Here is a 12,323-nt window from a genome sequence, read left to right as displayed (position 1 = left end):
AATTATTGATGCAATGATGCCTAATTATTATACTTTTGTCTTTTATAAAGGGTTTTATGAAATATCTCTTAAATGATTTAATTTTTTTAGTTATCATGTTCAACAATTGTTATGTGACGATAATAATAATAGTTACCAACGTAATTTTGATTTAAACAATACAATTGGATGTAGATCAATCAATTGTTGATGAACGCTTCCGGTGTAAGGCGGTAGCTCCTAAAACCTTGGTAATTAAATATAGGCTAAATGCTGTTATATACTAAATAGATTTGATGTACATAAGCCGTTAAGCCATTTTCGCAAAATAACCCAAACATCGGATTATAATATCATTATGGGAAATGTATAACCGTCGAGCCACACGCGTAGATAGAGTGCCTGCCTATATATTGCGCCGCGTAACATAATTGTATTATTGAAATATTGAACAGAAGGTTAGGTTAGGCTTAACCCAACCTATACTAGACAATAATATATATTTTTTTAATTTTTGATTTTGACAATATTCACGTGAATATATAAAATATATTTATTGTGATATCGACAAAAACATCGAGCTGAGCTCGAGGTAAAATCATCGACCTCAGTGGTGTTCATAAAAATAACGCGTATTATCATTAAAAAAAACAATAATATTATAAATTATAATATACAATAATGCTACCTATTATCTCATCTAATATGTCATTATATTATTATAATAACATAGTTTAGCGTAAGTAATACGATTATCCGAATATCTTCTTTGGGTAGCTGAGTGTGATTTTCATGTTTTACCTACATTTACATATTATCAAAAATTCGTACTGGATTCATACAAAGGTTTTTAATTATAACCAATACAATATTATGTATAATTGTTTCATTATGTGCATGCAACGATTGCGACACAATAATATTATATAAATACTGATAAGTACCTACCAATACAGGTCATTAATATAAATATACATATTTTTAAAAACAGATGAAGAATCCAATGGTATTCATTCAAATTAATGAGTAATTTAACAAATATCCAAACAACTAACTGGATTGTTTCAGTTTGATTTGATTTGTGGTTATGTTGATTTTTTGCTTATTGCCTTCCAAACTGTGACCAATGCCGTAGAACAAATATATCAATAATCCTGTAAACATTAACAGAATGTAAAATTTTAAGTAAACATTTGAATAAAGAAAAATATAGTAAGGAGTTTTTGAAAAATTATATTCTATCAATTATAATCATTATTTTCATGGTTATGAATTTATGATACCTAAACTACAAAACAAATATCTAAGGTACCAAGGGGCAAATGTAAACTGTGTTCGCAGTTACCTTTCTTGTTGTAAACTTGGCCTGGAACTTTTTCGTAATAAAAAAGGTTAATTGTAAGCTCGGCTCGGAAATTTTAGGTAATAAACTAGGTAGATTGTAATTCGTATTTTTTAATTGAATTCCCAGTGAGGCCTACAGAACTCAATTCGAATAGTTACAAAAGTAGTCAGAAACTCAGAATCTAAAACGAGCTACGATAAACACAATATTTTTATAGTTGACGTGAAATTTACTCTATAAAAACATGCAATAGGTATTACGCACTTTCACGAGTTTCACACAAAAAAATTTTTACAGCATTGAACATAATATTTGGCTAAAAATGAAGGTATAATAAGATGAACTTACCACATACGAGCCACACGGTGAAACTTATCCAAGTCTTGTACTCTAGTTCCATCATCAGGTAAACATTTAGCACAATGCTCAAACATGGTATGATGGGAACCAAAGGTACCTAAAAAAACATTTAAATAAATTAAATTACTTTAATTTTTTTTAGTATTTCTTCAACTTGAAAACTTTCAATCGATTATAATTTATATTGACATGTGTTAATAGAACGATTTTCTAGAAGAAAAATCAATTCTAACAAACCTAAATATGAAAACTCATCTATATTTACAATAATTGTTTGTATTTTTTCTATCAAACATACTCATACCTTGAACGATAGATCTTCCACAGCTGTCGGAAGTCTGCTCAGCATGAACAATGTAACCAACAACACCAAAATTGATATTATATTTATTATCATGAGTACGTTCCTCGTGTTTCCATGATGTGATTCCATGTTCGCCAAGCTTATTCCAAACACAAACGTACATACACCTATATTGAAATACAGTTATTGTAACGCTACTTTGTGCATTTCGGCTATCTATACAGACACACCGAACCTATGTAACAGCCCACCTACCAAGTGTTGTGCTGTGTGTGTGCATGAACTCTGGGACAATCCACTTTAATATTATAATTTATAATGTATCATATATTTTGTTATTGTTTCCCACGATGTAACATGGAGACCATGGAGTAATACACCAGAGCACCTTCCCGCAGTGAGCTCCACTGACGGGCAAGATGTAGAGTAAACGCTGCGGAGGCGTGTATACCTTCATCGGGTAATTCACATTGTTATATATTTATTTGTAAGCTTTGGCTGGTATTATTCATTATTTACAATAATTTGTGTGTGCATATTATTTTGGCGGTAACTGCCTGGTTGTGTCCACAGGACCAACGATGACCCTTTATGAGGTTCCCTCAAAAATTGTTGTTTATTATATTTATATGCAACCGCCTGGGTTTGGTAATTTTCCGATCGTATCACAGGACCGACGTCCCTATAGACCGACAGATGTATCAATATATAGTTTCAGGGGTGGACTGGCTAATATTCTGTTCTAGGGTGAAAAATTAATTAGAAGCACGTACATTATTTTTAAACTTACTAAAATTATGATAGAGTTCTACATTAAAAATGGTAATCGGGGTCTGCATTATAAATACGAATGGGGGCCCATGGTGCTACCTGGTTTATAGCACCCTGGGCCAGTCCGCCCCTGTATAGTTTATTACTTGGTGACTTTAGCTCCCGTCGAAATGTTCTATGTTTTGATGTTAACTTTCTTAATATTGAAGTTTTTCTCCCGTTGGCTTTCTTCACAAACTATAATAAACCTCCCCCAGTAATTTTAAATTAACCACTAGTTTTTTTTTTTTTAAATTCTTTTTGTCTTTCGAAATATTTTTATATACATTTTTTTGTTATCTAAGAATTACAGTGATCAACCTGTAGTATTTAACATAACCAATATGATAATACACATACGAAAACGTGTATATAGGTACGGGAAAAAGTAGGTGCACTTATTTTGATAGGATTATATCGTAATAATACAATAATTTATTATATACATACTATATATAAATATCAACGCCCTTGACACGTATTGAGTATCGGAGTTCGGCACTTTTGCGTTCGACAAATTCAACCATGTGAAAACCGTGATACCTTTCGACTTCGTTGTGTCGTCTTGGATGGACGGACTGTTGTCGGTGTACCTGTTAAAGAATAATGCAATAACACATTATTTTCGTTTCACGGTTCACCCTTAAAAACAGATTCTGCCGCCTATCGAAAACACCTCGGACTAACCGCAATATCAACACGCAAATGCAAACGATAGTGTAGGCCTGTAGTGTGCCGATGGACGCCATATCGACGAGCTGCTCGAGATTGAATACGGCAGCCAAAGTACCTGAATATAACAATAATATATAGACATTTATAGGTTAAAAAAAAGATTATTGGTAGGTCAATTGACGACGACGACGAGTGTTCGCGACCTGGTGTATTACCAGCGAAAAGTCCGCAAATGACCGTGGATATCAAAGGAGTCTTGGTCGTGGCGTTGATATTCGACAAAAACTTGAAAATCAGACCGTCGCTTGCCATCGCGTACAAGATACGAGGCAGTGGAAATAGTGTACCCAAAAGACTGTATAAATGTATAAATTAATAAAAATAAAAAATATATTTATCTGATATTATATTGACAACGCAGTGATACGTCGTCTTGGAGGCAGACGTACCTTGTGCACAAAGCAAATATCGCACCACCTGTGACTATAATCTTTATCGTTGGCATATCCAAATTTTCATATAGAGCCGGAAGTGGTGCATCCGCATCCTGAAAGCGGTACGTTGATATTAACATAATAAAACACCGTTTACTATACGTAAGTAATCTTTCACCATCGACTTTCCGCAAATATTTTTTGTGATTATATTTAATAAGTAGGTACCGATTTAAGAAGAGGTACGTATAGTTAGTTTGAAGTAATTTGACATTAGCTTAGCCATAAATTGATTTCCTGTGTGGTGAATGGGTGGGGCTGAATGATCAATTCCTCAGCCAACCCCCCTCTACTCTTATACACACAGACACATGGAAAATAATACTTTTTACAATTTTTTTTTTTAAACCAATGATTAATAAATATTGAGAATAAAGGCAAACAAATTCGAAATAATTACGTATGAATAGGTACTAAATATTCGCAAAAACAAATTTGTGAAAAGTGGATGGTTGGTGTTGGGGAACGACTTGTATCCACCCCGTTCATGGAAGGTATTTTTTACACAATCAATCTAATAAATGTACTTAATAAAAGTACCTATGAGTTACTAAATAAAAATATGCCGAAAGCATACCTGCAAATAGTAAGGCCACATGAGTGTCAAAACGGAGGCCACGCCGCAATAAGCGATCGTGCTCAGAAACAGAGACGCGACGATCGCAAGCGGTATGTCTCTTTTGGGATTTTTCGTTTCTTCACCTGTCGGTAAATATAAGAAAAACCGATCGTATACTTATAAATTATATTAACTGTGATGTAATAAAATATGATAGTGTGATACCCACCAGTCATGGCGATCGAATCAAAACCAATAAATCCGTAGAAACATTTTGCAGCTCCCGCTGCTACGCCGACCCATCCAAATGGTAAGAATCCGCCTTCGCCGCCTTTGGCATCGGGTGGTATTTCGCTTTTCGGAATAGACCAGTTTGAGTAATCCGCTAAATTTTCAAGTTTCGTCATAGTTGTTATAAAATATTAGCGCTCTACGATAGGGTCAGCATTTTGATTACAACACTCACCTTTGTAAAACCCTGTGACGATCACGATGCCAACGGTTACCAGATTTAATGCGGTAAATATGTTGTTGGTAAACGACGATTCACGCACACCCCAAGCCACCAATACTATGAAAATAACGTAAAACAGTTCAATCAGCTAGGTATTGTTCAAATTGATTATTTTTTTTTGTTTCAGTATATTGTGTCAATAATTCATTCGACAATAAAATTAAATGTCCAGATAATTTAAAATGTTAATGCAATATATTAATATCTGTTAGTCATTCTACTGTTTTTTTATTCAAATATATTAATTTAATCCATAGTGTATTTTTTTATAATATAATATATAATCTTAACTATACGATTATAAATATGTGTAATGTGTGAACACATTAAGATTTATTTTATAATGTCTTTAAAAACCTAAAAGTTGTATAATTATCTGTTTTTTATTTAGATAAAATTAAGGTTTTATCTTCTCTTTTAGCTAGATAATTTTTTATTCGATTATTTTATGTATTATATAGATAATTTTAAAAGTGTGCACAACACTGATGTAAGCTTAGATAATACATACTGGATAGAGCTATGCGTATATCACGCGTAGTCCACACTTGAAGCTGATTTAGTTCTGCAACCATTCAGTAGTTAGAAGGGATAATAATTGGTGGTGCTAGCGATACGACTGCTTGGTTAAAATAAAAAAAAAATATTTATTGTACCTACTTCTATATTATTCACATATAACTCGCTTACATACCTAACGTAAATACATATTTTTCTATGATTTTAACCAACGTAAAATTGTTGGCGATCGTATCGCCAGAACCTGCATCATAAAAATAAATTTACTAAATATGAAATCAGACAATAAATCAACGCTAAACAATACTTATATGGATTTCCAGAGCACCACTTGTAAGAAACTTTTTTACGAGTATCTAAAGCTATAACGATGGGACACAGTACAAATAAACACTAACAACTGATTTGAACTCATTTCGTTATAGGGGTATCGGCATGTCTTTACAACCCCTTAATTAAGTTTAAGGATAACTTCGGAAGTAGTAGAGAACTAATGTTGATAAAATGGTACAGAATATCAGTAAAAAACTACTAAAACATGGTTCATTTAGAATTCCAAAATTTTGATTTACAACAAACGTTTCGTTGGCAGCCCCAATTGGTATCACTTCTAAATCCTGAATGGATGCAGCACAAACGATGAAAATTCAAGCACAAACCAGCTCAAACAAAAGCTCTTGTTTTGAATCCAAAATTCGGAAATGGGGGTTCCAAGGAAATGCTACATTATTTTATGTGTAATAACAAAGTGTACACATTATTTAGTGTGTAAAAACGCAGTGTACACGTTATTTAATTCCAATTGTTTTTGGAGATATAATATGGATGATAGTTTAGAAAATAGTTTGAACCACGTTTGATTTATATCCCAATTAATATTCCATTTTCGTGACAAAATTATGAAATCTACACAAAGTTTATTTGAGTTTCTACAACCACTTGATCTCGATGGAAAATATATTTATCGTACAGACGGTAGGCAACAGGTCGTTATAATATTGTGTTGTCTCTTTCATCATTGATGTGAATTTCGTTATGTAACTATACCAACTATTTAGTAACTCGTAAGTACTTTTACTTTGGTACTTTTTTTCACTAAAATATATATATTTTCATTTCATTTAATTGTTTTGTTAATATTAATTTTGAAAACTCATAATATTTTACACACTTACAATATCAATGTGATTATATAAACCTTACCAATACCTACGTATATTGTATGCAAATATATTTTAACACTTACGGGCGATGACGACGATCACCACAAATGACGCAAAATCAGGATAATTGCCCAAGAAGCTAATGTGTATGGGAAAATATTCAGTCATATATCTTTTCTGCGGATTTCCCAGCAAAGAATCGCAGTAATTGCTCATAGCCTTGGCCGAGCCGGCGGTTCCTGCAAATTACCAATGAAAACTGATAACGAACGAACATAGCTGCGACGAGGTCAAAAATAGATATAATAATATCGCGTTAGTATAAAAATGCTTGAAAATCACAAAGTTCGAACGCCCGAGAGTAATAATAATATTATCATTAATGTCTATTGCGTAATTCGAATAAGTAATATTTTTTTTGTTAGCGCCGGACGATCTGGTGTCGATGTGTTAAGTTGCATAACCGTTAGTTTTTAAGGGGATCGGTGGCAGATAATTGTTAAGGAGTTTCAATTAGGCAGTTTTCAAATTGCATGCATGTGGATCTTGTAAATGTGTTCGTAGTAGGGAGACATTTATTAGTGTGAGTGACTGTTTGTAAAAGAAATAGTGGACGCGTTACCGCACACGCATATCATGTACGTGTTGCTCCACGCGTGTACGGTAAACAATGCTCATTTGTATTTCTTATTTTTTTTTAGGGGGGGGGGTTAAATTAGGAAAATCGGATTGACCGATCTCAAGTAGACATAATATTGAATTCAAATACATTTTAAAAAGTTTTTTCGCATTAGTAGGTTAACCAGTGTGATGGAATAAAGATTTGTACGTTTTTGGTTAAATTAACTGTCTGCCACTGATCCCCTTAAGGAGATTGCAAACCGCGACTGTTGTAGATTGTTCTATGTACACCCGTGGTTCAAAAATATAATTTTTTTAAGAGTTCACCATAGGAATACTTTTATGTGTGTGCAAGTGAGTCGTTTAAATGTGTGTGTGTAGTAAATTATGATTGGTGTGTGTTACTGTAGTGTAAAAGAAATAACGGACTGTTTTCTTACGCACAAGTACAAGACGCTACTACGTCATGGCGTCGTGCACAATATTATGAACAATAAATAATATAATAATATTATGCTCATTTGTACATTGTATGTACTTTTTGTCAATCACTCCGATGGATCCATAGTAACGCGATACAACTTCTGAAAACTGGTTTGAATTCGTTAAGGGGGCTGAAGCGTATCGGTTTTTAAGGAGTAATGTTTAGGCAATTCATATCTCATATGAATGTACATTTGGGCTATGTCTATGTGATAGTAGTATATAAGTGTATGTTTCCGATAATCACTGTCACGCATCGTCGGGCAACTGCTTGCGGAAACGCTCTCACGTGTACACAAATGTAATTTTTCACGTTTTTTTTTATATAAAATTGTTGGTACGCAAAACAGATAAAAACGGATTATTATGAACTTAAAATATACATTGCAAGATATCATGGCTATACTATAAGGATGATTGATATATTCATATTACCAATAAGATATTCGATGATTAGATTCCAGCCGATGACGAACGCGGTGAACTCACCAACTGCCACGTAACTGTAGATGTACGCAGATCCAGCTTTGGGTACTCGGCCAGCTAACTCAGCATAACAAAGTCCTAGTAACATTTGTATAAATATTATATTGGCCGTTAATTTGAATTTTTTTGTCACAAAACAGTGAACTCATTGTTATTTTATGCGTTTTTTAAGAAAAAAAATTGTATAAGGTTTGAGGTCAATTATAATTTATTATAATATATTTTATAACACGGCAATCTATTAAATAAAAATGAAATGTGCTTTCTGTTAGTAGCAACTACATTACGTAAGAATGGCTGGACCCACATGGCTCATTATTTTTCTAAAACGTTTAAAATAGTTCAAATGAGGTTTTTATGTTGAGAAAAATTGGGAATGTTGTCCGGAAGAGAAAATCACACAAATATTTAAAGATTTATGTTGGAAAATAGATTTTTGTTTATAAATGCCTATTATTATACCAGGAGTTAATATAGTTAATATAGTTAATATCCTGGAAGAATCTCGCACTCCTTCGGTAAAATTATCCGATTACGGGATATTTTGACATCCGTCATTGGCTTAAAAATGATTTCCATAGAAATTGGGCAGGTCCTCACCAGAAAACGCTGACACCACAGCGGCAATGACGAAGGACAGGACTACGGCTGGGCCGGCGATTGAACTGGCCACTGCTCCGGCCAACACGTAGACACCGCATCCCAATGTAGCGCCGGTGCCCAATGCGGTCAAGTCGAATAAGGTCAATACCCGGTTGAGTTTTTCTTTGCTCGGTTCATCTGCCTTTTTCCTTGTCAACGCCCACGTCAACGAATCCGTCTGTTGAACACATAATGTCAAAAAGGTATCAGACTTGATATAACGCGTTACCTTGTAACGTCACAAAATTTTGAGCCTTTTTATTAAAATTGTATTCAAGATATAGTCCCAAAATTATATAGATTAAAAATATAATTTACATTATTTTTATTATTCATATTATTATGCTACGCATGAGTAATTCTTAGTACGTGAACAACAGTGTTATGTTATCACCTGCCATGTGCCAGTAACTTATTGTTTCTTTTATTAATTATTATTCTCTGTAGTCTATTTGCCCACAAATAATCATTTTATTAACAGCCATTCTAAGGTAAACACAAAATTGCATTGCATTTATATTTTATTAATATTGGTTAATCACAATCATTATATAAATAGTGGCACAGCTAATTGCATTATTTTTATTGCTTTACTGCCTTAAGTCCTAGATTTGTATATTTCCAAAGCTTATCTAACACTCTCTAGTTGTTCAGTATTATTGCTATTATTGTGTGTGATCATTTATGATATTTGGCAACTATAACACGTGATGTAAGTATTTTTTATTACATTTATACTACGATCTGACGCATAAAACATGATTTTCAGGTAATTCGTATTCAAATTTAGTAGATAAGAATGATAAACAAAGGAATTATACAAGTAATTTGAAATATTAACTAAATTAAAAAATGATTGCAAACAATTTTAAATTTTGGAATCACAAATTATATGATGCTGATTGAAGACAGTCTATCTTTTTGGAAACCAATAAGGGTACTAAATAATTATTTTAATAACAATAGTTAGGTACAAATATTTTATGTTTTAATAAATGTTTGTATTATATTTTTAGTCTATCCTGATTATTTTAGAAAGTCAATACTAAGTATTTTCAAATTTAAACTCCCAAAAGTATCAACTAGATCAAATTTTCTACCAGAAACAGTTGTTGAACTCAGCATTTTTTTATTGAAACCCGTGTCTTCAGACACAAAAAAAAAACACACGCACATCATTGTAAAATCAATACTTTATTTGCCCTGCTCAGAATCTAAAAATTATGTCCATTTTATGACTTAAGTCATTTTAAAGCGAGTGTAATACTTAAACAATTGTTCACCAAAAAAAGCCCACCTCGTACCTCGTAACACCATAAAAGTTTTTCGAATCTAAAATTCTTACGGAATAGTATATATTATATTATAGGCATTAGGCATATTATAACGCTATCAAAATCGGTTACATATCTAGACTTGCTGAGCTCATTAAAGTGTACTTAATGCAATTATAGTATACTATAACTATACTTAATCATAATATTGTGTATAAAACAAATGGTCTTCAAGTGTACCTACAAGGTTTATGATTTTATTATTCATATTTCTGCGTCTATCCATCACAGATCCCAATAAATGTGCTATAATATATTTTTATAATACAAAAATGATATCAATCATCATTAACTTAAGTTTTAAAAACTTCAATCCCGAAAATAAAATTTCACAACAAAATATTATTTATTTATTTATTTATTTAAACATACACTACGGGCATGTGCCAATTTACAATAAATATTTAATACAATTTATATTACTTGTGTGATATACAATTAATATTATCGTTAAAAGTACTTGGTAGTTTAAAGATAATGAAAAGGAGGGGTCAGAATTGACAAGAAACATACAGAGTCGAAATGGTTAAAAACCATAATTAGTGAAGGAGGTTGGCAAATTAAAAGTGGTATGCTGACGAGTGAAGTAAGGAGGGACATTTATAGGAATAAGTGAGTCATTCTATCCTTTTGGCTTTTAATAATTCAATAAGTAAATTTAAGGTTAGCAGCACGCCTACAATCTGCCAGGGAATCTAGTTTTAGATACTCGAGAATAGGTCTAACAAGCAAACAGTAAATTATTGGCAGGGTATTGATTTGCTTCTAATAATATGATTGTTATCTTAACGTTTATTCATAAGCGCAATAGGGAGGGATTTACTCCCATTAGTACTCTAATTAAATAATTATTAGGATGCAAACTGAAATAAAGAATAGGTACAGTTATTTTTGAATTTGATATAATTATTAAAATGTTTTATTACCTAAGTTATCGGTGTATTATCCGGTCGTTTAGACGTACGTACTACCTTATATACTGTTCAATAAGCTATGTGCTAATGACCAACTACATTTTTTACCTGGGGTATTAATCATTAGCAAACGAAAAATTTCAAAAAAATTAAATTTCATCGTACCTAGTTCATAAAAGTAACATTTTTAAAAATGTTGTACAGTTTTATTTATTCTTTCACAGGCAAACAATATTCCGTGGAAGTTTTAGACTGTCCGATATTCGTCAAAGCAAAAAACATCTTCAACCAACTTTCAGCGATGGAGGAAACACTAGGAGAACACAACAACACACATTTGATTCATATAGTTTCTTCTAATTCATCGGCATCGACAAAAAAATTTAATATTCAGATAAAACTATACAACTAACAAAAACAAAATGAAAATATATAAAACTGTAAAAACCACTTATCCCTTAGCCATGTAATCACCAATCATAACTAAATTATCCATTAATAATAATGTTAACACAACCACAGGCTAATGATCTATAGTTGTTGAAGCTTTTATTCTTAATAAAAAAAAATAAAAAAATATTCCGTGAACTTGAAGTTTCGCATTTGTAAGAATTTCAAAATAATCTCGATAACGAAGTAGCAAATACGTGTATTATTTTTGAATACATTGTTTGTGTATACAGTATACACTATCAGTATTATACTATCTAGTCAGTTAAACATAATATACCTACCTACTTATGATATATAATTATTATGTTCCTAATTTTCAAAATTATTTGTGTTCACACTTATAAACCTGGTCGCTATTAGTGTCGCTGGTCATAGATTAAAATCGATTATGTTTGGATGACATATTGTCACGAAAAAGAATGACTTACCGATTTGTACCAAGGACTGTCCATAATAATATTGTAATACCAGTACAACACGTGTGGTTCGTATGCGGTGCGACTGCCGAGACGGAAAATCGGGTAAAGCCGATTTAAATTTTATCGCGTATCTATACGTACATATTAGATGGCATATATTAACATATACATATATATAAATGTAATTATTTAAATATGAAAAAAAAAACGAAAAATAGTACACAATGCTGCGGTCCGTTCAAACCGTAA

General features: G+C 32.2%; 1 protein-coding gene and 1 long non-coding RNA gene across 2 annotated transcripts; one reads left to right on the top strand and one right to left on the bottom strand.

The window, feature by feature from the left end:
- Positions 1–814: 814 nt before the first annotated feature.
- Positions 815–12,205, bottom strand: LOC132944341 (cationic amino acid transporter 2-like). Its single transcript, XM_061013631.1, has 14 exons — positions 12,084–12,205; positions 8,913–9,132; positions 8,262–8,390; positions 6,806–6,961; positions 4,993–5,097; positions 4,756–4,911; positions 4,545–4,669; positions 3,923–4,020; positions 3,689–3,828; positions 3,486–3,588; positions 3,249–3,391; positions 1,989–2,155; positions 1,673–1,781; positions 815–1,133 (listed from the first exon to the last, which is right to left on the bottom strand). Exons 1-14 carry the CDS (start codon positions 12,105–12,107, stop codon positions 1,030–1,032), a joined length of 1,779 nt encoding a protein of 592 aa, XP_060869614.1. The 5' UTR covers positions 12,108–12,205; the 3' UTR covers positions 815–1,029.
- LOC132944344 (uncharacterized) lies at positions 10,721–11,796 on the top strand. Its single transcript, XR_009664446.1, has 2 exons — positions 10,721–10,900; positions 11,427–11,796. It is a non-coding gene; the product is annotated as an uncharacterized LOC132944344 (long non-coding RNA).
- Positions 12,206–12,323: the final 118 nt, after the last annotated feature.

Source organism: Metopolophium dirhodum, chromosome 5 (genome assembly GCF_019925205.1).
Source record: "Metopolophium dirhodum isolate CAU chromosome 5, ASM1992520v1, whole genome shotgun sequence".
Lineage (NCBI taxonomy): Eukaryota > Metazoa > Arthropoda > Insecta > Hemiptera > Aphididae > Metopolophium > Metopolophium dirhodum.
This window is presented reverse-complemented; position numbering and strand designations above follow the sequence as displayed.

Bases quoted from the DNA above. Each gene is read 5' to 3' on its own strand.
- LOC132944341 (XM_061013631.1), bottom strand. From the start codon at position 12,107: ATGGACAGTCCTTGGTACAAATCG. The intron at 4,912-4,992 runs GTGAGTGTTGTA...TTGAAAATTTAG, and splicing joins CGTCACAGGGTTTTACAAAG to CGGATTACTCAAACTGGTCT. The intron at 3,392-3,485 runs GTTAGTCCGAGG...ATTCTTTAACAG, and splicing joins ATTTGCGTGTTGATATTGCG to GTACACCGACAACAGTCCGT.